At 46.0% G+C, this 27,843-nt stretch overlaps 1 protein-coding gene across 1 annotated transcript in view; it reads right to left on the bottom strand.

Moving 5' to 3' along the window:
- The window catches only part of KCNQ3 (potassium voltage-gated channel subfamily Q member 3), a 300,058-nt gene extending 273,422 nt beyond the window's left edge, over window positions 1-26,636 (bottom strand). The window contains exon 1 of the mRNA XM_061438572.1: window positions 26,027-26,636. Coding sequence (XP_061294556.1) covers window positions 26,027-26,412 — 386 coding nt within the window. The 5' untranslated portion in view covers window positions 26,413-26,636. The remainder of the gene's footprint in view (window positions 1-26,026) is intronic.
- Between the last annotated feature and the right edge of the window lie 1,207 nt (window positions 26,637-27,843).

Genomic DNA, 27,843 nt, shown 5'->3' with positions numbered 1-27,843 from the left:
TCAGGCCTGAAGAATTCCAAGGACTGTATAGTCCATGGGGTTGCAAAGAGTCAGACACGACTGAGTGACTTTCACTTTCACACTTTTATTACCATCAACAGGCTGGAACCAGCTGTTTCACAACCATTATGCCACCCTATGGGTGACAGCGGTCTGGCAGGGCAGGTCCAGTTATCCCATTTTTACCGATGAAGAATTTGAAGCTCAGGAAGATTAAGCAACTTGCTGGAAGTCACACAGTTGGCAAAGAGGATCTGCTGGCATACCACAGAGCCCATGTTGTGGCTACAAGGTCACCCAGCCTTCCTGTGTGGTCATGAGCAAGTCCGCATCCTGTCTGGACCATAACGTCTTTGAAGGTGGGAGCCGTATCAATCCATCCACTCTTACCTTATGGTCCAGCCTCCAGAATGATGTCAAAGAGCCCAAGACAAGAGCCCCACATCCATCTCCTGGTCCCGGACCCTCTCATTCCCTCAGGCCTCCTCTGACCTGACAAAACCTCACTCCAGGTACATGGTGAGTCAGGAGCAAGACCGCAGAGTGAGAAGGCTCCTGGGATTTCCTGCCTTCCACCCTGCCCCCAACAACCAACTACAGTAACCACAGTAGCTTCGATCAGACACAATAAAAAACTTCCAGTCCTTTTTTCTGGCTCAGTAGGCTACCTGAGATACTGCAATGGGCAGGGTGTCCAGAGTCTCTAGAACCGCCTTTCACACCCTCAACAACTCAGGGTGGGAAAGGAAATGACTGGACAACCCAGAAGCCCCCTCTGTAGAAGGCCAGGCCTGCAGATAGTCCAGCAGGACTTGGGGGCTGACATGATGGGGAGAGAAGACCATGATGATGATGTCAGCCATCAGTCCAGCCTCTGCTACGGGCTCCTGGTGACCACAGTATGGCAGGCAGGTTGGGTGTCTACCCAGAAGCCAATCCTTCACCTTTCTCCTCCTAACAGAATCTCATTCCGTCTGGCAGCAAAGGTACCAGATTCCAGTAAGTGGATCAGGATGGGTCTAAGTCACTCACGGTAGTCCCCTGGACTTCACTTCATTGGTCCAAAGGAGAGGGAGCAGGTGACCCTACCTTGGTCCATGATACTTAGGTAAAAATGCACTGCCCCTTGAACTGTGACCCAGGAAGTGGTCAGAAGAGGCTTGGCTCAGTTGTCCCATGCAGATGATGGCACTGAACATCTGATGTAATCTGAACATCATTTGTTGAGGAAATCATAATTTCATGGGCATCACTTAATACAATAAAGGCAGATGAAAGAGTAACAGAGAAGCCAGGCTAAACTCGAAACTGAGTCTAAGTCTCAGCTCTTAACTGTGGACACGGTGGACATGACTTCATCTGCCTGAGGCTGAGTTTCCATGTTTATATAACAGGTTGGAGGACTTCTGTAAAGGCAGTGCCTCAGTTCACAGAGTCCCAGCAACCGATATTTTAAAAATAGACTTTACTTTTTAGAACAGTTTTAATTTACAGAAAAATTGAGAGAACAGTACAGGTAATTTCCATATAATCTGCACTCAGTGTCACCTAACACCTTCGAGTCGGTGATGCCATCCAACTATCTCATCCTCTGTCGTTCCCTTCTCCTCCTGCCTTCAATTTTTCCCAGCGTCAGAGTCTTTTCCAGTCAGTCAGTTCTCCGCATCAGGTGGCCAAAGTATAAGTTTCAGCTTCAGTATCAGTCCTTTCAGAGTATTCAGGACTAATTTCCTCTTGGAAATTATGATGCATTTATTATAATTAATGAATTGATACTGATACACTAATATTAACTAAAACCCATAATGTATTTATAGACTGGACCATAAATTGAGAGTTGGACCATAAAGAAAGCTGAGCGCTGAAGAATTGATGCTTTTGAACTGTGGTGTTGGAGAAGGCTCTTGAGAGTCCCTTGGACTGCAAGGAGATCAAACCAGTCAATCCAAGAGGATTGATGCGAAGAACTGACTCGCTAGAAAAGACCCTGATGCTGGGAAAAATTGAAGGCAGGAGGAGAAGGGGACGACAGAGGATGAGATAGTTGGATGGCATCACCGACTCAATGGACATGAATTTGAGTAAGCTCCAGGAGTTGGTGATGGACAGGGAAGCCTGGCGTTCTGCAGTTCATGGGGTTGCAAAGAGTCGGACACAACTGAGCAACTGACCTGAACTGATAATGTTCGGACGGTAAAGAATCTGCCTGCAATGCAGGAGACGCAGGTTTGATCTCTGGGTAGGGAAGATCCCCTGGAGAAGGGCATGGCAACTCACTCCAGTATTCTTGCCTGGAGAATCCCCATGGACAGAGGAGCCTGATGAGCTACAGTCCATGGAGTCACAGAGTCGGACATGACTGAGTGGCTAACACTAACACATATAATGTATTTAGATTTCCTTAGTTTTTACCTGACTGCCCTTTTTCTGTTCCAGGATACCATCCAGGACATCTTATCTCATTCAGTTGTCACATTTCCAGAAGCTCCTCTTGGCTGTGATAGTTTCTCAAGCTTTCCTTGTTTTAGATGACCTTGACAGGTTTGGAGGCGTACTGGTCAGGCGTTTTGTAGCTAGGCAGGTGTTTTTTCAACATCTCTGCTTCCTTAGCAAACTTGAGTCAGGCAGAGTTACTCTTGTCTTCATACACTTCTTTTTCTCTTTTCATGTAAACTCCTTCTTTCACCATGATCGTAGGCAGAACTCACAAATGGTAACAGAACTTCATCATGTCCAGAGCCTAACTTTAAGGTAGAAATTATGATATTAACTTCGACATCACTTTCATTGGCTGACATCATTTTAATCTTAACAGGAGTTTGAAAGAATGAAGAGGGAACAGCCATTTATCTGATGCCAACCATAAGCCCAAACCAAGGCTCTGGATTCTACTACAGATGTTTTATTGAATCTTTAAAACAACCATGTGAATAAGCAAGTTCTATTATTACAGGTGAGGAAACAGGTTTAGATTGGTTAAGTGGTTCACTTAAGGTCACTCGGCTAAAACACATCATGGCTGGGATTCAAAGTCAGGTCTTCCCTGTATCCACTTCCGCTTCTTACTTCACCTGTACACTTATTTCACCTGTATACCTCTCAGGATTAGCACTGTGTGCATTTACCCAAATCTGAGTATCTGGTGGGCCAGGCATTGTGTGAGGCCCTGGGCTGCAAAGAATGACTATCTGTACATAGGAAAAGTACAGCTAGAAAACAAGTCTTCAGCCTCTTTAAATGGCTCAACTCCAAGTTTGTTCAGTGCTAGGCCCTACCATCCCACTCTCTCTTGATCAATTTCAACACCTTTCCTTTAGCACACGCTGCAGCATGTGCTGTCGCTCAGTCGTGTCCGATTCTTGCAACCCCATGGACTGTAGCTCAGCAGGCTCCCCTGTCCGTGGGATTTCCCACATAACAATACTGGAGTGGGTTGCCATTTCCTCCTCCAGGGGATCTTTCCAACCTAGGAATCAAACCCACTGCACTGGCAGGCAGATTCTTTACCACTGAGCCACCCAGAAGGCTATCTTTCTTTTAGTGTGAGAATAAATCAGACCTCTGATTTCCAAACATGTAACACAGTTATGATCAGGGTTGCACATCAGAAAAGGAAAACACCATCTTCAACCCTATATGTATGATGAAATCTACTTCTTGTTGATGGAAATTTGCCCTGACTCATTTAAACAAGGCTGACAATTTTACTTGAGCTTCACATAGACTCGGCATATGCATATATTAAAGTGTTACACCACTCTGCAGTTATTTACTTACCTACTTGACCATGGACAGAAAGGACAGAAACTAATTTATTCAACCCCGTATCCCCTATTCTTAGTCCAAGGTCTGGCATCTTCCAGGTCTGAAGTCAATGTCAGCTGAATGACGAGTCAGAATACCTTGAGTTAGGGACTTCCCTGATGGTCCAGTGGCTAAGACTCTGCACTCTCAGTGCAGGGGCCTGGGTTTGATACCTGGTCAGGGAACTGGATCCTATATGCTGCAAGTAAGAGTTCACAGGCCACCACTGAAGATTCTGCCTGCTGCAACCAAGACCTGGTGAAGCCAAATACATATTAAATAAAAAAGAATACCTTGAATTTGCTGAGCAGATGGATATTTGGAGGCAAATATGTTCAACAAAGGGCTTCCCTGGTGGCTCATGCTAAAAAATCCACCTGCAATGCAGGAGACTCAGGGTCAATCCCTGAGTCAGGAAGATCTCCTGGAGAAGGAAATGGCAACCCACTCCAATATGCTTGCCTGGGAAATCCCATGGACAGAGGAGCCTGGTGGGCTGCAGTCCACAGGGTCACAAAAGAGTCAGACAAAACTGAGGAACAATATGTTAAACAAAAAGGATGAAGATTTTCCAATGAGATTTCTTCCCAACCAAATAAGGTATTGAAACCATGGCACATAACTCCTACAGGAATTCAAGACGAAATCTCAACATTCCTATTAACATTCTGGAATCCTGAAGGTGGATGCTAGTTACTTTCCCAGGAAACCAGAACTGAAGCAAACGGTGGAAGTCACAGCACCGCCCTTTACAACCAAGACCCTGCCATCTTCTCAACAAAAGATGTGTATGCAAGAGCAACCAGAATACCTATTTTAATCTTGTTTTGAAAGTGCTAATGTTACTCACGTTATATATTAGTAAGACTCTTCATTCTTTGAAAGTATTAAAAAGTCACTCCAAATGATAGTGTCAACAGGACTAAAGTTCTCTGTGCTTATTTAAAAAAACTCTCCATTTTATTTGGGGAGAATTACTAAAATGTGAACACACTAGAATTTCAACAAGGATGCAGTCCCATCCCCCAAAGGATAAGGGCCTAGTTTCATGGTGTGTGTTCAGTCACTTAGTCGTGTCTGACTCTTTGCAACCCCATTAGCCTGCCAGGCTCCTCTGTCCATGGAATTCTCCAGGCAAGAATACTGGAGTGGGTTGCCATTTCATTCTCCAGGGGATCTTCCCAACCCAAGGGTAGAACCTGTGTCTGCTGCATGGGCAGGCGGATTCTTCACCACTGCGCTACCTGGGAAATCGGGTTTCATGGTGAGAACTCTACAATCCTACACACAGCAGGAGGTCAAAAAGCTTAGGTATCATCGGATACCAAGCACTGAATCAATGTGGGTTTCCCAGGTGATTCGGCGATAAAGAATCTGCTTTATGCAGGAGACACAGGTTCTATCCCTGGATTGGGATGATCCCCTGGAGAAGGAAATGGTAAGCCACTCCAGTATTCTTGCCTAGAAACGTCCATGGACAGAGGAGCCTGGCAGGCTACAGTCCCTGGGGTTGCAAAGAGTCAGACATGACTGAGCACACACGAATCAACACGTTTACAAATACTTCTATTCCCATTCTTTTTTCCTGGCTTTCTTAAATGAAAAATTAATGAGGGGGAAAAACACTACAGAATTACCATGACCCTTAGGCCACAAGACTTCCTTTACTTAAGAACCAATGCAAAAGACACAGAAACATTTGTGAGCCTCAAGTTCCGATATTTTCTTCACTTAAGAACTAGACAGTGTACAGTAATTACTGTCGATGCCCCCCACCCCCTCCTCAGCACAGGTCCCCAGCATCTGCCAAAGGTGACCTTCTGCAAACAAATACCTTTGGTGAACACTCCCATTTTTGTCTCAGGGCTTTTTCTGAGAGGTAATACCCCTGGGATAAGCCCTGAGCCAATGATGGATGGAGTCTGCTGATAATTCTCCACTGTTCTATGCTGCATTCCAAGGTTCCCCGGGAGGACCAGCTTTAATTAACCCCCATGGTAACCTGCTTGATGATAAATGCATCTTTACAGTCTCCTTTCTCTTTCCTGTCTTATTTCCCCCACGTGCTCCAATTTTACTTACTGGGTTGCCCAAAAAGTTCATTCTAAGTTTATTCTGTAACATCTTACAGAAAAATCCAAACAAACTTCTTGGCCAGCCCAATATTTTTCCGACTTTTCTTGGAATATCTCCTAAATCATGCATTCTCAATAGAGGTGGTAGTGCCTCTAAGGGGGAGAAATTGACTCCTAGAAAGTGGGGTTGGGGAAAAAAATCATACTCTTTTTATATATGGAGCCCAGAAATTCATGAAGTACATAAAGAGATACACAGTGTATCTGTAATTAAAACATCATGGGTGGAACAATTGGGGGGAAAAAATGTCCAAGAAGACTCTTCAAAGGGGAGATAATAAAACAAGATGGCACAACCCTGCGTTAAATAAACCACTTGTACTGAGCACCTTGCCTCAAGGAGTTTCTGGAAGGACACAGAGTAAGATGCAGTGTTAGCCTTTGCTGAGTACATCCATGAACTCATTCATTTAACCCTTTCAATCACGTGTAGGGCTGGGAATTTGAGGGCCATTCATCAGATGAATCGCTGAGGCTATTAGAAATACAAGGACTTGTTGGAGACCACAGAGCAAATTAACCCAGGGCTCAGGGTGAGAGCTTTGATCTCCTGGGGACTGGGCTCTCAGGCACACCTCAGAAAAGCCATCAAGAGCGCTTAACCCAACACGGCACAGGGAAATAAGCCTATAAATGTCAGTGACTGTTATTAATGACAATAGATCAGGTTTCCATGAATGGACCATGGTGCTGCCCCACAGGTGACAGTATAACAACCCAGGTGGATAAAAACATTAGTTACGATTGATATGATGGGTTTTGAATGCCCCAGTTCAATGCTGGGCTCAAGGGAGATCAGAGAGTATTTTCTATGACTCTTGGGAAAGGGCTGGATTTGGGGGGGTGGGTGGGGGTGGAGTAAAGGGGAGGGAGGCATTGGGAATTTCAACTGGAAGAGAAGCCTTCCTTGGCAAGAGGCCTGTGAATGAATGCCTGATTAGTCTGCACTTGGCTTTATTCTTTCTCCTGCTTACAGTTAAGACCCCCTACATATAAACCTTCAAGCTGCGATCTTTCAAAGATGCAAACATGCCCCTGTATGCCAGCTGTTGTGTTGTCCTACTGTACTTTTCAAGATACTGCACTGTATGATTAAAAATGTTTATTTTTTAATGTATTACTTGTGTGAAAAGTATTATACACCTATTACAATATAGTACTATACACCCAATTGTGGTAGTTGGCCATATAGGCTAATTAGGTAATTAGGTAACTATATAGGTAGCTAGACTAACTTAGTTGGACTTATATAAACAAACTGGACTTACAAACACACTCTCAGAATGGAACTGGTATGTAGGGGACTTACTGTATTTGATCCAGATCACAAGACAGTGCAACCGAAAGAAATCACACTGTGGTAACACCTCTCCGTCACTACACAGCCACCGGAGGACCACGAAGGAAGCTGATGTGGCTGAGTGGAAGCCAGCCTTGAAAGAAGATCTGAGTTCAAGTTCTCCCTTTGCCATCAAAGTGGCCTTAGGCACGTTTCTCGCTGCCCTGCACCTCAGTTTCCTCTCTACAATTCTGATCGCCTCTGATTTATGTCATCTGCCAAGTGCCTGTCTCCAGGTCCAAACATCTCACAAACTTCCCTTAAGTAACTACCTACTGATTAATTTGATTAGACTTGCTGACTTCTAAGGTTTCATTTCCTGGACTAACCTCACTATAGGTGGAGAAGCATCTGAAATTGATACGCATAGGGTGAGATAAAGTGGAAGCTGGGGTTTTAGGAACGGGAAGGAGTGGGGAGATATATAGAGTGCTAGTGCTGAGTGATTTTCCATTAGTACAGAAGGCCTGGAATGGCTCAATATTTTCAAGTCATGTTAGATAATATTTCACCCCATCCCCCAAAAAAGACATCCATAAAGACAGAACTGGACTTGAACTGCTATGGCAGGTTTACAAAGAATCTAATGGCAAAGAAACTCCAGGGGGCCTTCCATGGTGTTCCAGGGATTAAGACTTCACCTTCCACTGCAGAGGATGTGGGTTCGAGTTCTAGTTGGGAAGCTAATCCCACATGACTCACCGCCGAAAAGCCAAAACAAAAACAATATTGTAACAAATTAAAAAAAAAAACTTTAAAAATGGTCCACATAAAAAATTAAAAAAAAAAAAAAGAAACTCCAGATACAACACTGGCTTAGGCAAAGACTAACAGAGTTTTGCCAAGAAAATGCACTGGTCATAACAAACACCCTCTTCCAACAACACAAGAGAAGACTCTATACATGGACCTCACAGATGGTCAACATCAAAATCAGACTGATTATATTCTTTGCAGTCAAAGATGGAGAAGCTCTATACAGTCAGCAAAAACAAGACCAGGAGCTGACTGTGGCTCAGACCATGAATTCCTTATTGCCAAATTCAGACTTAAATTGAAGAAAGTAGGGAAAACCACTAGACCATTCAGGTATGACCTAAATCAAATCCCTTATGATTATACAGTGGAAGTGAGAAATAGATTTAAGGGCCTAGATCTGATAGATAGAGTGCCTGATGAACTATGGAATGAAGTTCATGACATTGTAAAGGAGACAGGGATCAAGACCATCCCCATGGAAAAGAAATGCAAAAAAGCAAAATGGCTGTCTGGGGAGGCCTTACAAATAGCTGTGAAAAGAAGAGAAGTGAAAAGCAAAAGAGAAAAGGAAAGATATAAACATCTGAATGCAGAGTTCCAAAGAATAGCAAGAAGAGATAAGAAAGCCTTCTTCAGCGATCAATGCAAAGAAATAGAGGAAAACAATAGAATGGGAAAGATTAGAGATCTCTTCAAGAAAATCAGAGATACCAAAGGAACATTTCATGCAAAGATGGGCTCGATAAAGGACAGAAATGGTATGGACCTAACAGAAGCAGAAGATATTAAGAAGAAATGGCAAGAATACACAGAAGAACTGTACAAAAAGATCTTCACGACCCAGATAATCACGATGGTGTGATCACTCATCTAGAGCCAGACATCCTGGAATGTGAAGTCAAGTGGGCCTTAGAAAGCATCACGATGAACAAAGCTAGTGGAGGTGATGGAATTCCAGTTGAGCTATCCCAAATCCTGAAAGATGATGCTGTGAAAGTGCTGCATTCAATATGCCAGCAAATTTGGAAAACTCAGCAGTGGCCACAGGACTGGAAAAGGTCAGATTTCATTCCAGTCCCAAAGAAAGGTAATGCCAAAGAATGCTCAAACAACTGCACAATTGCACTCATCTCACACGCTAGTAAAGTAATGCTCAAAATTCTCCAAGCCAGGCTTCAGCAATATGTGAACCGTGAACTTTCTGATGTTCAAGCTGGTTTTAGAAAAGGCAGAGGAACCAGAGATCAAATTGCCAACATCCACTGGATCATGGAAAAAGCAAGAGAGTTCCAGAAAAACATCTACTTCTGCTTTATTGACTATGCCAAAGCCTTTGACTGTGTGGATCACAATAAACTGTGGAAACTTCTGAAAGAGATGGGAATACCAGACCACCCGATCTGCCTCTTGAGAAATTTGTATGCAGGTCAGGAAGCAACAGTTAGAACTGGACATGGAACAACAGACTGGTTCCAAATAGGAAAAGGAGTACATCAAGGCTGTATTTTGTCACCCTGTTTATTTAACTTATATGCAGAGTACATCATGAGAAACGCTGGACTGGAAGAAACACAAGCTGGAATCAAGATTGCCGGGAAAAATATCAATAACGGCAGATATGCAGATGACACCACCCTTATGGTAGAAAGTGAAAAGGAACTAAAAAGCCTCTTGATGAAAGTGAAAGTGGAGAGTGAAAAAGTTGCCTTGAAGCTCAACGTTCAGAAAACGAAGATCATGGTATCCGGTCCCATCACTTCATGGGAAATAGATGGGGAAAGAGCAGAAACAGTGTCAGACTTTATTTTTCTGGGCTCTAAAAATCACTGCAGATGGTGACTGCAGCCATGAAATTAAAAGACGCTTACTCCTTGGAAGGAAAGTTATGGCCAACCTAGACAGCATATTCAAAAGCAGAGACATTACTTTGCCAACAAAGGTCCGTCTAGTCAAGGCTATGGTTTTCCCTGTGGTCATGTATGGATGTGAGAGTTGGACTGTGAAGAAGGCTGAGCGCCAAAGAATTGATGCTTTTGAACTGTGGTGTTGGAGAAGACTCTTGAGAGTCCCTTGGACTGCAAGGAGATCCAACCAGTCCATTCTAAAGGAGATCAGTCCTGGGTGTTCTTTGGAAAGAATGATGCTAAAACTGAAACTCCAGTACTTTGGCCACGTCATGCGAACAGTTGACTCATTGGAAGAGACTCTGATGCTGGGAGGGATTGGGGGCAGGAGGAGAAGGGGACAACAGAGGATGAGATGGCTGGATGGCATCACCGACTCGATGGACGTGAGTTTGAGTGAACTCCGGGAGTTGGTGATGGACAGGGAGGCCTGGCGTGCTGCGATTTATGGGGTCACAAAGAGTCGGACATGACTGAGTGACTGATCTGATCTGATCAGATCTGATAGGAAAAGCAGATTTGGCAAATTTGTAAGAAGGGCCCTGCTAACAGCCACTTCTAAAGCAAGTGTCCTGGTAGGATTGTCCAAGAGGGAATACAATAAACTACATGATGTAGATGCTTATTATCAATATATTACTTTAATATGCCCCAAGGAAATCAACCCCAAGTGTTCATTGTAAGGAATATTGCTGAAGCTCCAGTATTTCAGCCAACTGTTGCAAAGAGCTCAGTGGAAAAGACTCTGATGCTGGGAAAGAATGAAGGCAAAAGAAGAGGGCAGCAGAGAATGAGATGGTTAGACAGCATCACCAATTCAATGGACATGAACCTGAGCAAACTCTGGGAGATAGTGAAGGACAGGGAAGCCTGGCGTGCTGCGGTCCATGGGATCGTGAGGAGTTAGACATGACTTAGTGTGGCGCAGCTGGTAAAGAATCTGCCTGCAATGTGGGAGAACTGGGTTCAATCCCTGGGTTGGGAAGATCCCCTGGAGAAGGGAAAGGCTACACACTCCAGTATTCTGGCCTGGAGAATTCCGAGAAGTGTATAGTCCATGGGGTTTCAAAGAGTTGGACACGAATGAGTGACTTTCACACACACACAGAGTTGCTGAACAACAATAACAAACTGGACTGTTATACTCTTACAGGGTCCAGATGATGTTATGTCTTTTAAAGGAGAGGAGGATGGAGAGGAGGAAGAAGAGATTCCCATCTGAGGACATCAGCCTGGACAGAAGCCCATATCAGGAGGAGCCAAGCAGGGCTTATGTACAGGAAGTCCCATGAGCCAACTCCATCAGTACTGACTCTCATTTTTCATGAATTGTATGCAAGAAGCAACCTTGTTCCCAAGTTACAACCCATTTTATTCTCTCGAGAAAACATTTCAGACAAATGTCTCTATGGTTTGAATGAAAAGTCCCACCCAACAGGGTACAATTGGATTGGGTCTGTTTTATGTCCTAAGACACCTGCCAAATTGGTACTGACTGCTGTCTTGTCATTTTCGACTTCAGTCTTGTCATCTCCAAACTGCATCCTCTTCATTCTCCTAAAAGGTGGTCATCCTAGGGAAGCCAACATCCCTACAGTACACATGCTAAGTCAAACCATCGATGGGTTCCTGATTAACATACGCAGCAATGTTCAGGTGATGCAACACAGACAGAAATGTGGGAAATCTGTCCCAGGGCAAATGCTCCAAACCCAACTGCAGGACCTGTCTGCTCCTTATGCAGCTTTAGGAAGATGCTACCTCAGAATGCCACACCCCCTGTACTTTCCAAAGTGCTTCCTCATACACTGCCTCATGGGAGTCTGCATCAATCCTATACAGAAAGTATCTTCAGATTATGAGATAAGGGAGGCATCTGAATCACACAGTTAATGCAGCTTTTCAAACAACTTGTCCAACACAGTTCTAACAAACTCTGTCATCTCTGGCCACCCCACACCAAAACCGCATGTCACTGTGTCTAAAATAGGTTTTTATTCAATCCACCTTTGAAGATATTTTCCTTGCTTTTCTTCACACTGCTCTGTGGTTCAAGATGTGACAAATTTTGCTTTCATTCTGTCAAAACTTCAAAACCCAAGCTAAAAAGAGAAAGAGAGCAGGACTTTGGTTCTCGGCAAAATACCATAGAGTCACACTTGATTTATGAACATTTTAGACATCAATGGAATATTTTTAATGACTACAGATGAAAGAGGGAGCCTCCAAATAATGCAAGAATAGTAATTCAGTATTCAATTTAATTGAAGGTAGCCTTCTGTCCTCCAAGCAGAAGGGGGAGATTAGTCAACAGGACTATGAGTAGGTTCTTTCATCTTCTCCCTGCTGTTTATACCTCCTTTGGAGAAGTCTCCCTTAACAGAAGAGACCACAGTCCCTTCCCCATTCTGCACGCCTGGATTCCTCATCTGCATTCCATTACTGCATTTGCTGGACTATTTACACGGAGTTGTTTCCAGTCTCTATCTCTGGTGGGAAAGAATTATACATGGCTCATCTCCCTCAGTGTTCTGGCTTTTACAAAGCTTGGCACTTCAGTAGGTATGTGTGGCCTTGAAATGAATGGCCATAGCATGCTAATCTGCTCCTTTCTACTGGATGCTTCCCATCACCTAGCCAAAGACATGGAACTATACTCAATATTTTGTAACAACCTATAAGGGAGAAGAATCTGAGTATGTATGTATAAGGGCTTCCCTGGTAGCTCAGTTGGTAAAGAATCCGCCTGCAATGCAGGAGATTCCAGTTCAATTCCTGGGTCAGGAAAATCCACTGGAGAAGGGATAGGCTACCCACTCCAATATTCCTGGGCTTCCCTGGTGGCTCAGAGGGTAAAGAATCTACCTGCAATGCAGAAGACCTAGGTTCTATCCCTGTGTAGGGAAGATCCCCTGGAGAAGGGTATGGCAACCCACTCCAGTATTCTTGCCTGGAGAATCCCCATGGACAGAGGCACTTGGCGGGGTTGCAAAGAGTTGGACATGACTGAGTGACTAAGCACAGCACAGCACATATATAATCAAACCACTTTGCTGCACATCTGAAGCTAACACAATACTATAAATCAACTATATTCAATAAACATTTCTTAATTTAAAAAAATAGTATTTTTTTTAAAAAGCCCAAAGTGGAGAGGAAATTTGAGGAACTGTCTATACAGAATCTATGAATCTTGGAAAGCCTGTTCAGCTCAGTTAAAGGTTTTCAGGTCTGACTCCATAATAGAATCACTTTACAATGATGCCTGACGCCTTCAGAACAATGGTATCGCTTTCTGGGGTGGAACCTTCATCTGGATTCATGTACATGCTTTGTGCAGTCTGTGGGTATTTGGTCTTTTGTTTTAAAAATAAAAGTATTTTTCACTTTTTATCAAAAATTTTTAATTAGGAAGGAAATATAACCCACACATATACATATATTTCCTAGATTTTCCAATGTTAATTTCTTCATCCTGTTGGCCTCCTCTCTCTTCCCTTGTGTGCACATTGACTGTGCACTCACACACACATTTACCTAGTGTGCATGTGTGCTGAACCACCTGAAAGCAAGTTGCAGGTACCACGACCCTTCACCACTAAATATTACAGCAGGCACCTCTTTAAAAAAATTTCATCTGCATAACCATAAAGAAATTATCACACTCACGAAATTAAATTCAGATATATAATGTCCAAATTTGATGTCCTGGAATGTTATGTCCATGAAGCAAGGTGAACTGGAAGTGGCCAAACTGGAGATGGCAAGAGTGAACATCAACATTTTAGGAATCAGTGAACTAAAATAGACTAGAATCAGCAAATTTAATTCAGATGACCATTATATCTACTACTGTGGGCAAGAATCCCTTAGAAGAAATGGAGAAGCCTTCCTAGTCAACAAAAAAGTCTGAAAGGCAGTACTTGGGTGCAGTCTCAAAAATGACAGAATGATCTCTGTTCATTTCCAAGGCAAACCATTCAATATCATCGTAATCCAAGTCTATGCCCTGTCCAGTAATGCTGAAGAAGCTGAACAGTTCTATGAAGACCTACAAGACCTTCTAGAACTAACACCCCCAAAAGATGTCCTTTTCATTATAGGGGACTGGAATGCAAAAGTAGGATGTCAAGAGATACCTGGAGTAACAGGCAAATTTGACCTTGGCATACAAAATGAAGCAGGGCAAAGGCTAATAGAGTTTTGCCAAGAGAACACACTGGTCATAGCATACACCCTCTTCCAACAACACAAGAGAAGACTCCACACATGGACATCACCAGATGATCAATACCAAAATCAGATTGATTATATTCTCTGCAGCCAAAGATGGAGCAGCTGTACACATTCAGCAAAAACAAGACTGGGGCTGACTGTGACTCAGATTATGAACTCCTGATTGCCAAATCCAGACTAAAATTAAAGAAGGTAGGGAAAACCACTAGATCATTCAGGTATGACCTAAATCAAATCCCTTACAATTATACAGTGGAAGTGAGAAATAGATTCAAGGGATTAGATCTGATAGAGTACCTGAAGAACTATGGGCAGAGGTTAATGACATTGTACAGGAGGCAGGGATCAAGAGTATCCCCAAGAAAAAGAACTGCAGAAAGGCAAAACAGTTTTCTGAGGATACCTTACAAATAGCTGAGAAAAGAAGAGATGCTAAAGGCACAGGAGAAAAGGAAAGATATACATATTTGAATGCAGAGTGCCAAAGAATAGCAAGGAGAGACAAGAAAGCCTTCCTCAGTGATCAGTGCAAAGAAATAGAGGAAAACAATAGAATGGGAAAGACTAGAGATCACGTCAAGAAAATTAGAGATACCAAGGGAATATTTCGTGCAAAGATGGGCACAATAAAGGACGGAAATGGTATGGACCTAATAGAAGCAGAAGATATTAAGAACAGGTGCCAAGAATACACAGAAGAACTAGATCAAAAAGATCTTCATAACCCAGATAACCATGATGTTGTGATCACTCACCTAGAGCCAGACATCCTGAAATTCAAAATCAAGTGGGCCTTAGGAAGCATCACTATGAACAAAGCCAGTGGAGGTGATGGAATTCCACTTGAGCTATTTCAAATCCTAAAATATGATGCTGTGAATGTTCTGCATTCAATATGCCAGAAAATTTGGAAAAATCAGCAGTGGTCACAAGACTGGAAAAGGTCAGTTTTCATTCCAATCCCAAAGAAAGGCAATGCCAAAGAATGTTCAAACCACCACACAATTGCAGTCATCTCACATGCTAGCAAAGTAATGCTCAAAATTCTCCAACAGTCTCCAACAGTCTTCTCAAATGTCTCCAATTGAGACGTCAACAATACACGAACCCAAACTGGATTTAGAAAAGGCAAAGGAACCAGAGATCAAATTGCCAACATCTGTTGGATCATCAAAAAAGCAAGAGAGCTCCAGAAAAACATCTATTTCTGCTTTATTGACTACGTCAAAGCCTTTGACTATGTGGATCACAACAAACTGGAAAATTCTTAAAGAGATGGGAATACCAGACCATCTGACCTGCCTCCTGAGAAATCTGTATGTAGGTCAAGAAACAACAGTTAGAAACAGACATGGAACAATGGACTGGTTCCAAATTGGGAAAAGAGTACATCAAGGCTGTATTTTGTCACCCTGCTTATTTAACTTGTATGGAGAGTACATCATGTGAAATGCCAACCTGGATGAAGCACAAGCTGGAATCAAGATTGCTGAGAGAAATATCAATAACCTCAGATACGCAGATGACACCACCCTTATGGAAGAAAGTGAAGAAGAACTAAAGAGTCTCTTGACGAAAGTGAAAAAGGAGAGTGAAAAAGTTGGCTTAAAACTCAATATTCAGAAAACTAAGATCATGGCATCCGGTCCATCACTTCATGGCAAACAGATGGGGAAACAATAGAAACAGTGAGAGACTTTATTTTGGGGGGCTCCAAAATCACTACACATGGTGACAGCAGCCATGAAATTAAAAGATGCTTGCTCCTTGGAAGGAAAGCTAAGACCAACCTAGACAGCATGTTAAAAAGCAGAGATATTACTTTACCAACAAAGGTCTGTCTAGTCAAAGCTATGGTTTTTCCCGTAGTCATGTATGGATGTGAGAGTTGGACTGTGAAGAAAGCTGAGCACCGAAGAATTGATGCTTTTGAACTGTGGTGTTGGAGAAGACTCTTGAGAGTCCCTTGGACTGCAAGGAGATCCAACCAGTCAATCCTAAAGGAAATCAACTCTGATTCTTCATTGGAAGGACTGATGCTGAAGCTGAAGCTCCAATACTTTGGCCACCTGATGGGAAGAACTGACTCACTGGAAAAGACCCTGATGCTGGGAAAGACTGAAGGCAGGGAGAGAAGGGGATGACAGAGGATGAGATGGTTGGATGGTATCACCAACTCAATAGACATGAGTTTGAGCAAGCTCCAGGAGTTGGTGATGGAGAAGGAAGCCTGGCGTGATGCAGTCCATGGGGTCGCAAAGAGTCAGACATGACTGAGCGACTGAACTGAACTGATAAAATATCATCGAATATTGACTCCATGTTCAAATTTGCTTAATTGTCCCTATAATATTTTATTGTTATTCATTTTTTTAATTCACAGTCCAATCAAGAGTCATGAATTGCATTGGCTTATGTTTTTTCCAGCTTTATTCACATACAATGGACATGTAACATTGTGTACATTTAAGGTACACAATATGATGATTAAATACACATGTATCTTATGAAATGATAACTACAACAAACACATAAACACAACCAACAACTTACACAGTTTATTTACTCATTATTTTGGTGAGAAGTGTTAGGATCTGTTCTCTTTAGCAACTTTCAACTATACAACAGAGTTATTTTTAAATACTGTCACCACACTGTTCATTAGAACCCAGAACCTATCATCTTATAAGTAAAAGTCTTTACCCCTTAACCATCTTAATCCATTTCCTGTACCACCACCAATTGGTTGCCCCCGACAACCACCAATCTGATCTCCAGTGCTCAGTTCAATTTTTTTAGATTGCATTTATAAGTGAGACAATACAGTACTTGTCTCTGACGTATGTCTCTTAGCATAATGCCCTAATGATTCATCCATGTTGCTGCAAATAGCAAGATTTCCTTCTTTTTACGGCTGGAAAATATTCCATCTCATGTATATATCACATTTTCTTTATCCATTCATCCATCAATGGGTACTCAAGCTGTTTCCGTATCTTGCCTATTGTAAATAATACTGCAGTGAACATGGGACTGCAAATAGCTCTTCAAGATACTGATTTCATCTCCTTTGGATATATATATCCAGAAGTGGGATTGCTGGAGCATATGGTAGCTCTATTTTTAAGTTTTTGAGGAATCTCCATGCTGTTCTCCATAGTGGCTGCACCAGTTTACATTCTCACCAACAGTGCATAAGGGATCCCTTTTCTCCACATCCTCACCAACACTTTCTATTTCTTGTCTTTTTGATGATAACCATTCTGACAGGTGCGAGGTGGTATCTCACTGCATTTTAAATTTGCATTCCCCTGATGCTCAATGATGCTGAGCACCTTTTCACGTGCCATCTGTATATCTTCTTGGAAAAATATTTATTCAGATTCTCTGCCCATTTTTAAAATCAGAGTATTTGCTTTCTTGCTACAGAGTTGTACGAATTATTTATATATTTTGGATTTTATCCTCTTATCAAATACATGGTTGCAAATATTTTCTCCCTTATCATAGTTGCCTTTTCATTTGGTTGATCCCTTCTTTTGTGGTGCTGAAATCTGATGTAGTCCACTTGTTGATTTTCAAGCATTGCACCTGGCTGTCATGTGCGTTCAGCCTCCTTAAACAGAAAGTTTTCCTCATTTTTGTTTGTTCTCATCACACAGACCCTTTGGAAGAGACCATGCCAGATATCTTGCAGGGTGTCCCACCATTTGACTTTGTCTGTTATTTCTTCATGATTAGTTTCAGGTCAGTTTAGGCATGATTGCATGTATGTTGTAAATTTCCACTGAATTATTCAGGAGAAGGGTAGGGTCAGTTGCCCTCATTACATACAAGTTGAATGGTTTTGGTTCAGGTGCAATCTGCCAGATTTCTCTTAAGGTCCCCTGTAGAAGGAAATGGCAACCCACTCCAGTATTCTTGCCTGGGAAATTCCACGGACAGAGGAGCCTGGTGGGCTACAGTCCGTGGGGTCGCAAGAATCAGACATGACTTCACAACTAAACCACCACCACCTACCTTCATGCCTAGTTGATACACACTTATATCAAAGTCTGAGAAGCCTTGTTACTCAAAGTGTGGGCTACAGACCAGCTGCACTGGTTTCCCGTGGGAACTTTCCAGAAATGCAGCTCTAAATTGCCTCACTCTGAAAGCGAGAGTGTCGATACCTTTCCATTACTCTTCTGGTGCACCGCCTTCCTTCCACAGAGGAGAATGGTAACGTGGCGAAGAGAGCGCCACCTAGTGGGTGGAGGACTCCTGTGTGATCCCAACTCCATCACCTTAGTTTCAAGATCCTGGGTCAGTCACATAACTTCTGAGCATCTGTCATGCATTTATGAAAGGGAGATACTGGGCACCTTCTCTTCAAGCATGAACGGCCACTTGATGTTAGCCTGTTTCCTAGAAAGTGAACCTGGTGTACCTGTGGTCCTTGTTGTTCCCAGCATACAGTCTCATGGCTTCCCAGAGACCTGATGCTGTGGGGTGCTGTGTCTACCCCTCGGCTTCTTCATTCTGCTTGAACAGTTTGACAGTGTCATAAAAAAGAGAAAGGAAGAGATCAAGGAGTTCATAAAATGAAAAATCAAATGAGATTATTAGAAAGGGAAGGGGGCTGTGGATTTTGGTGGGGGGGGGGCGTGGTGGGCAAGAAGAAGGCAGATTAAATACAGTTGAGAGGAAAAGCAAGAAAGAAACAACATTTACTGAAGTCTACCATGGTGAGTTGACTCATTAGAAAAGACTCTGATGCTGGGAGGGATTGGGGGCAGGAGGAGAAGGGGACAACAGAGGATGAGATGGCTGGATGGCATCACTGACTCGATAGATGTGAGTCTGGGTGAACTCCGGGAGTTGGTGATGGACACGGAGGCCTGGCGTGCTGTGATTCATGGGGTTGCAAAGAGTCGGAGACAACTGAGCGACTGAACTGAACTGAACTGAACCATGGTGCTGGTGGGGGTCATGGAGAGGATGTGACCCATGAGCTGGCTCCTTATCCCTCTAGTGCTGGGACTCTATCCTCTGCCCACTGTTGCCACAGTGGGAGCCATGTTGAAGGGTGCAGTCTTGAGTGAGCATGTGTTGTTGAAACCATCTGGATGGTATATGTTACTGTATCCCACAAAGGCCTCTATATAAACCTTTAAGATGCTGGAAGGCAGTATAAATATCTACCTCTCTTGCTGCCCATGACAAGCCCCATATACAAGTTCTCTGATTCTTAAGCGCAACACCTACTCATCCAGAGTGGCTTGCTTCTTTCTTGGGTTTCTCCTTGCCATCCATGTACTCGACCAATTTCAGATTTCACCTGAGGCTGCAAATCAACACAATGCAATGTTTAGGGGTTTAACATCATCACCTTGATTAAATTTCACAGCAACCCTGAGGGGCAGGCATTATTATCTACATATCAGAAACAAAGAAACTGAAATCCAAGAAAGTTGAGCAAATTGCTCTAGGTCACAAAGCAAGGAAATAGCAAACCCATGTCTGACTCCAAAGACCATGCTCTTACCAATGAGAAAGAATGATACAATATAGAACACCTCAAACCTGTCAGGATGACTATTATCACAAAAAACAAAACACAGCAAGTATTAGTGAAGATGTGGAGAAATAGCAAGCCTTACATATTGTTGGAAAGTGAAAGTGTTAGTCATTCAGTCGGGTCTGACTCTGTGACGGGCTCCTCTGTCCATGGAATTCTCCAGGAAAGAATACTGGAATGGGTAGCCATTCCCTTCTCTGAGGATTTCCCGACCCAGGGATCCAACCTGGGTCTCCTGCATTGCAGGCAGATTCTTTACCATCTGAGCCACCTGGGAAGCATGAGTTTGAGCAAACTCAGGGTCGTAAGTTTGAGCAAACCCCTGGAGACAGTGAAGCACAGGCAAGCCTTGATTACTGCAGTCCATGGGTCCATGGGCTCACAAAGAGTCAAATATGACTTAGTGACGGAACAACAACAAACAGTGCTGGTGGAAAAGCAAATGGTGCAGCTGGAAAGCAGCATGGAGGTGTCCCAAAAATTAAAAAATAGGACTACCATGTGATTCAGCAGCCCCACTTCTGAGAATTTACTCAAAATATTATTATCAGGATCTCAAAGAGATATTAGCACTTCTATGCTTATTGAAATACTATTCACATTAGCCAAGATGTGGAAACATCCTAAATGTCCATCCACAGATGAATGGATAAAGAAAATGGAATACCACTCAGTCTTAAGGGAATTCTGCAGTATGTGACAACACAGATGGACCCTGAGGGCATTATGCTAAGTGAAATAAGACATTCACAGAATGACAAACGCTGCATGAGGCTACTTATATGAGGATCTAAAACAAATTCCTGGAGTGAAAGGGTGATATGGTGGTTGCTAGGAGCTGGAGGGAGGGAGGTATAGAGGGTGACCAGCCAACAGGCAACCCACTCCAGTGTTCTTGCCTGGAGAATCCCAGGGACGGGGGAGCTTGGCGGGCTGCCGTCTATGGGGTCACACAGAGTCGGACACGACTGAAGTGACTTAGCAGCAGCAGCAGCAGCAGCCAACAGGCATTAAGTGTTGATTAAGCAAGGGGAGCGATCAGCCGTACAACCCTGTACCTACAGTCAACAACAGCATGCTGTACACTTAAATATTTGTTAAGAGGGTAGATTTCGTGTTAAGTGTTCTTATCACAGTAAAATAAAAATTTTAAGAAAGAATGAGAACTCAAAATCCTTGGTTCTCAATAATGAGAAGGAAACTGACAAAACTGAAGAAGAAAATGCAAAGAGGAAATTAGTAGGGTAAGGAAAAAAGTGAGGATGAACTGAGGTGGTTAAGAAGACCAATACCTTGTGGGAAATGAGAAAGAATGAGCTACATGGAGGCAGAAAAAGAGGAGAATGGGATGAACAGAGCCAGAGAAACACAATAGCTGAGAGAACTGAATCCAGCATTGTCTAGAAAAGAAAAACAATGTCCCATCAGTAATCAGTTAGTAAGTGGTAGCATTGGGAGAAGGCGATGGCACCCCACTCCAGTACTCTTGCCTGGAAAATCCCATGGATGGAGGAGCCTGGTGGGCTGCAGTCCATGGGGTCGCTAAGAGTCGGACATGACTGAGCGACTTCCCTTTCACTTTTCACTTTCATGCATTGGAGAAGGAAATGGCAACCCACTCCAGTGTTCTTGCCTGGAGAATCCCAGGAACAGGGGAGCCTGGTGGGCTGCCGTCTATGGGGTCGCACAGAGTCGGACACGACTGAAGCGACTTAGCAGCAGCAGCAGCAGCATTTGGGGGAATTGCTGTTGAAGGGACTCCTTCTGCCTGGGATGGAAGGTTGACCAGATGGCCAAGCTCTGAGATGGCTGCTAATACTAACATTATTGTTAAATTATATTAAAATATTACTAACATATTATTAGACTGTATGTTCTATAGGGGCAGAGATTAGACTGTTTTGTTTTGCTGGATTTTGTTTACTGCTATAATCCCAATGTCTAGAAGAATGCCAAGCACAGAGAAGGCATTTATATTGACTGAGTAACATTAATAACACAAATGACTATCTATTATTGAGCATTTCTTCTATGTAAGGTGCTCTTAGCTCAATAAAGTCTACATTAATCACATTTTTTAGATGAAGAAATTGAAACTTGGAGATCCAGCAACTTTCCCAAGACCATACCAGCTGTAAGAGGCAAAGCAAGTTTGGGAAATTAAGTTTCTCTTACTTCAAAGATTTGCGAAGACTCTGCCTTACTAATGAGGGGTCTCGGTGAGAGGCCAGCATCTCTCCTCCACCTTGAGGACTGCAGACCCTTTAGTCAATACACTAAGTCCACCAGCCAGGCCCTTCTTTACCTTCCAGAGCAGCTGCTGGGTCTGAGAGCCCCACCTCTCAGCCTTGGGGCCAATCCACCTCAGAATGCGATCAGTGTGCCTCTCTTATGAGCACTTCCCCTTGGTCTATCAACAGGTGGGCGACTGATCACCCCTACTGGTCCGGGAGAGGCAGTCAGGACAGGATGACAGTATGGTGCCAATCCGAGAGGCAGTCAGGACAGGATGACAGTATGGTGCCAATCCAGCAATATGCCAAGATGAAGCCAGCAAATTCCCACTAGCAGGCCCGGAAGTGGGAGTCCCCAGACAGCCACGGTGGCAGAAGGGTATGACTTATAAGGAGATTCTAGTTCAGAATCAACTAATAAATGCTTCATGCCTACTAGTAGGCTCATTTCATTCATACACCCTACTTTCTTTAGCCTAAAAACCAACCTGGTGATGGGGCAGTGTGATCACCCCCAATTTATGGGTCTTGCACAACCTGGCTCATGCAGGCGCATGCTCATGCGGGTCTCTTCCCTCAGAGACCGAAGGCAGAGTCCAGAGGTGAACTTCAAGTCCAGCCCATTTTCAACAATGTTGGAATCCTTTTCAGCCATGCAGCTTAAGATACAGAAAAGAGATCAGCCTTGCTGAGCTCAGAGTGTGGTCTCCGACCTTTTCCTTTACCCCTTGTCCACCTTAGAACTTCTGAGCGCAGTTCTCATCATTGACCTTCCACGATGCTGACCACTTATTATTGTTGTGAAGACTGTAACACACACCATGCAGAACAAAGTCTCGGTGAACCTGAGAGGATTCTCTCACTCGTCCATTCAGCAAATGCTTACTGGGTATCCACCAGGAGCCCAGCAAGCCTGCAGGGGACTGAGGTTGCTAAGGAACAACACAGTTCCTCCTCAAAGGAGCTCTCAGTCCGTGTGGGGGAGATGAGCAAGCAGATCAGTCCGGTGCAGAATCTTACGGTTAGGATACTGCCAAGGACAGGCCATTCTAACCAGCTGGCGGGTCAGGGAGAAACTTCCCCGGAGGAGGTGACCCAAGAACTCAGCCAGGGTGAAAGTGAGTAGCCAGGAAAAAGCAAGGGATGGGCGTTTAAGACAAGGGGAGCAGGGGCGGTGGGATGGGGGTGGAAGGTCTTCGATGTTCACATCTGCTGTATTCTCTGCCTTTAGGATAGAAGCAAGAAATAACATCTCATGGGTCTGGTTCATTTTTGAGTTTGTTTGCTTTTTTTAAGCATGCACTAGTCTATGAGACCACGATCAGCCCAATATCCTGGCTCTCTTGTGCCATTAACCACAGCCCAGCATAAGATAATGGTTGCTTTAAAGCACAAATTTCAGGGCCTTGCAAAATCCTGAATCATCAATGAAAGGTTTGGTTTTGTTCACTTGACTAGGCTTGCTCCTCAGCGGGAGGGAAGGTGTACAGTGCCTCCGCTAATGAGTTGAAATTCAAGTGTCAGGAGCCCAAACCCGACCCGACAGGGTTTTCCTGTGGAATGCCCGATTAATCAGAATTCCAACCCTGGCACCACACAGGCCACGTTCTGTCTCCCCAACACTGCAATTCCCTGGGCTTTGAGCAGCCCCTCCTTTGATTCCAGATCCATTTCCAGCCATTTGCCAACCATGAGCTAGGAAGGGGAGGCAGAGACATGACAGAGTCGTCTGTTACCAAGGGGGCAAGGGGCACCCAGGGATGCCTCGTGAAATACCCAGAGTCCTGAAATTGTTGGCAGAGGGTCATAACTGGGATCCCAGCTTAGAAACAAGAGATGACCCCCAGCATTCAAATGTGAGCTCCAGAAACTCAACCATGTGACCCTGGACAAATGGTTCTATCTGTTTTGGTTTCCATATTCTCATCCATCAAATACAGGTAACAATTCCCACGTCATGAAACTGCGACAAGAACTAAATGAAATAAATAATTTGCATGTGCAAAAGTACCTCGCTAAGTATGCAATTCTTCTTTCTTCCACAATGTAAAATTTTCCTGGATCCTCTCTGGGAAACTGAGGTTACATACACCATTCCCACACCTGCTTCCAAGTGATGGAATAATTCTAGAGAAGGATAAAATCGGGCCTAAGCTATCCCCTCCCCAGAATGTCCAAGAAGGGGCAAGAGTGCTGGCTGGGAAGGGTGAAGGAAGAGAGAGCCCACAAACTCCAGTGGGACCCCAGGTTCAGAAGGCAGCCAGTATGTACAGAACGCCATTTATGTCAAAAGGACATGTAAGGCCGTGCATGCTTGTGTGCACTCAAGTAATTTGTATGCCTTATTATCGCATATTCCAGTATTATCACCAGTTCAATTTGACTAAATACAGCACTAGAGACAGAGATGAATATATTTTAATCCCTTTTTATCAACTGATGAAAGCAAACAGAAGAGCAATTGCTAACCCTTCTCTCCAGCCACTAACACCTGCAAATACACGCAGACCTGGATGCCAAAGGCTACATTCCCCCCTGCCCCGACCCTCAAAAAAAAAAACAACCCATATTCCTGGTTGGATGCCTTTCGTGCCTCAGTTTCAGGCAGGCTTCAGGAACCTCTCGGATGAAACCTGTTGCCAAGCCTGAGGTCCTGTGCGGAGGCCCCCACCTGGTGGTCAAATCTGGAACTGCCTTTCCAACCAAGGAAGATTGGCAGGTAGTGTTTAACTCCAAGGCTCCCTGAACTCCTTTCCACCCATTAGTCGTCGGTCAATTGGAGAAGGACAGGGAGGAATATTCACTGCTAAAAGTACAAGCTGAAGGGTCAAGGTCTTGGTCACTTCCCCGTCAAAAGCCTGGTAATGGTACAGCTTCCTAAGGAGCAGCCATCAGAATGACTAAGCCACAGAGAGGAAGCAAGGGGTACCTGGAAGTGCCCTGCCAGCCCGGCGCGGGTGGGGCGGGGGTGGGGGGTGGAGTCGGGCGGGGGGTGCATGTTAACAACCCCGACTTCTCCTCCTGGGAAAGTAGCCACCACTGTCATCCTACCCTCCCCAAACACAGCAGGATATTTTATCCAGAGCATTGGGCGCAAGAGAAGTTCCATCTTCCTGCCCATCACGCATTTACATTCTGGCTTGAAACAGACTCTTTCCAGGGGAAGGATGCTTGGGGGCAAAGCTTCAGCCCAGGCCCCTTCACACGCCCTCTGCCCTGGCCCGGCCACAGCAAGAGACGGGAAGGAGTTGAGGTGGAGGGGATGATAAGACCAAATTATGGAGATGTTTCAGCCAAAATTATCCCTGGCCCTCATCGACTGGCAAGGTGAAGCCCCCACCCCTCATTCCAGGCTTAGAGCCGGAGAATCATAGTTCCCCCTTCATCCCTCTCTCTCATTAACTTCCCTAAAAAGAACCCCAAAAGATGCATGTTGGCCAGCCCCAGTCCCAAATGGAGCAAACCACGTTCCTTTCCACACCAGAATGGAGCCCGAAAAAGGGCAGCACAAGCAAGCAATCGATAGCCGCGCTCACACTCACACACACACACCCCACTGTGGGCAGTGTACCACTCCCATCCCCAACTGCAGGATGTATCATCTAAACTCAGCAGCGATCCCAAGTAGAAGGGACCCACCCCAAGCAGAAACACAGAGCGCATGGGAGGATCCGCTTTATCCCGTTCAACCTCCTCGTTAATTAAGAAAAACCACAGAATTCTTTTAAGCCTGGCTACCAACATCCGGAGATGGTGCCACAAACGCGCACCCGCGCGCGCGCACAGAGGTACCAATTCGATCCCCAAATCAGCTGAGGAGCCACGCGTGGATTTTTTTTTAAGCCTTGGGGTTCAACTCCCAGGTGTCCAACACCCTGAGAGTGGTCCACAGACACACAGGCATACACAGCAGAGGGCAGGCTGCTCTCCAATTCGGTGGACGGGCGCCCCTGGACTTGGAAGCCCCAGAGCCGTCCTCGGCTCCAACCCGCACCCCGAACCCCTCCACCTCACGCACCGCCTCCGAGGGGCGCCCGGAGAGGCCCGGTACTCACACGAGCGCGTGGTAGAGCAGCGCCCAGCCCCGCGGTCTCTCGAGGGCGTCGTAGATCAAAGTTTGGATGCGTCTGTACTTGGCGTTGTTCCTCTTGACTGGGCGGCTCAGGGGCGTCTTGGCCAGGAGCCCGATGCCCTGCGGGGTCCTCCGCTGCCCCTCGTCGCGGCCGCCGCCCTCCAGCAGCAGGGTCCCGTCTTTGTCAGCTCCGGCTCCCAGCGCCAAGGTGACTTGCTCCACGTCGCCCGGCGCTAGCCCCACTTTCCGCTCCTCGTCGCCGGCCGCCGCCGCGTCCCCTCCGGCCGGGTTAGCGGCCCCGCCGCCTCCGCCGCCCCCGTCGCCGCCGCCGCCAGCCGCCCCCGCCGGCCTGCGCGCCTTGAGCCCCATCTGCCTCGCCCCCGCCGGCCGCTTCGCCTTCTCCGCTGCTGCTCGGGGAAGAAGGGGCGCTCGGGCTGCGTGGAAGAGGCGGCGGCGGCGGCTGCAAGCCCGGGAACTCCAATGCCATGATCCGCGCGCCCCTCCCCACCAGCCCCCCCTCCCAAAAGCAGGCTAAGGCGGGGCCCCGGGGGGCAGGGGGAAAGGGTCACATCCCGCGCGGTTCCGCCGCGGGACCCCGAGGGGCGCGGGCCGGGGGCTGCGGGAAGCGGGCGAGGGCGCGCGAGGCTGGCGCGGAGGCGCTAGGGCGCGCGGCGGCTGGGGCCCGGCACCGGCGCTCCCGGGCGGCGGCGGCGGCGGCGGCACCCGGGCCGGCGAGCCCGAGACAGCATCGCAGTTTATTTACAAGCCCGGGGCCAGCCGCCCTCCCTCCCTCCCGCCCGCCACACGCGCCGCCGCCGCCGCCGCCTCCTCCCGCCTCCGCGCTCCCCCCGGCGCCCCTCCCCGCCCGCTCCAGCCTCAGCCTCGCTCCGGCGGCGGCAGCAGCGGCGAGCGAGCGCGCCGCGGGCCGAGCGCACGCCGCCTCCCTCCCGCCCTCGCCGGGGTGGGGCCCCATTGTCCCGCCCCGTCGCGGCCGGAGGCCCACGGCGGCGCCCCGCCCCTCCCCGCGCCCCTACCCCGCGCGCCCCGCGGCCTGGGATCGCCGGTGCGCGCGGCTGCGGCCGCGGTGCGGGACTCCCCGCGCTCCCGTGGGCGTTGGGGCTTTCCCCGAGCCGGGCGTAGAGGGAAAAGACAAAAAGAGCAGGAGGGACGGGGTGGGTGGGAGGGGGGGTCATGGTCTCTTTTTCCAGTTCTTGCATCTTCAGATTTTTCTAGTCACCTCCCAACCCTGCTTCTTGGCTTGGGAAGTAAAATCCAAGTTGCTGGGGTGGCCAAGGCGGAGCGCACCGGGGACCCACCCGCTCGGGGGCAGCGATGCTCGTGGCTCTGCATTCGTGGTTCGTTCCGCCCTCACGCCCCTGGCCCTTGAATGGCACCTCCGCCAGCTAGCGAGAGCAGAGGGCGAAGAAATAGGACACGGGGAATCGGTTTCGCTCCTAACTTGTGCTCTTGGCAGGTCCTTCCCTCTCTGAGTTTCTGCTCATTCATTCAGTGACTAAACCCACGTGAGGTCCTTGTGCTCAGAGAGCTTGCCTTCTCGAAAGGTAGAAAACAATAACGGCGAAACACACGGGAACGGCATAATTTCCTCCGTGGGTAATTCAAGGAGGAAAGAAAATAGGCGTGCAGGGCTAGAAGCGGGGACTTTCTTTAAATTGTCTGTCCCTGGGAGGCCTCACCGTGGAGGTGATATTTTGGAGGCGAGATGAAATGGCAAGCTGGAGCAACTACGTTAAATGTCCAGAAGCGCCTTCCAGGCAGCAGAACAGTAAGTGCAAAGGT

Source organism: Bos javanicus, chromosome 14 (assembly GCF_032452875.1).
Source record: "Bos javanicus breed banteng chromosome 14, ARS-OSU_banteng_1.0, whole genome shotgun sequence".
In the NCBI taxonomy this organism is placed as follows: Eukaryota; Metazoa; Chordata; class Mammalia; order Artiodactyla; family Bovidae; genus Bos; species Bos javanicus.
Note: the sequence above shows the minus strand (reverse complement) of the source record. Positions and strands in the feature narration are given on the sequence as shown.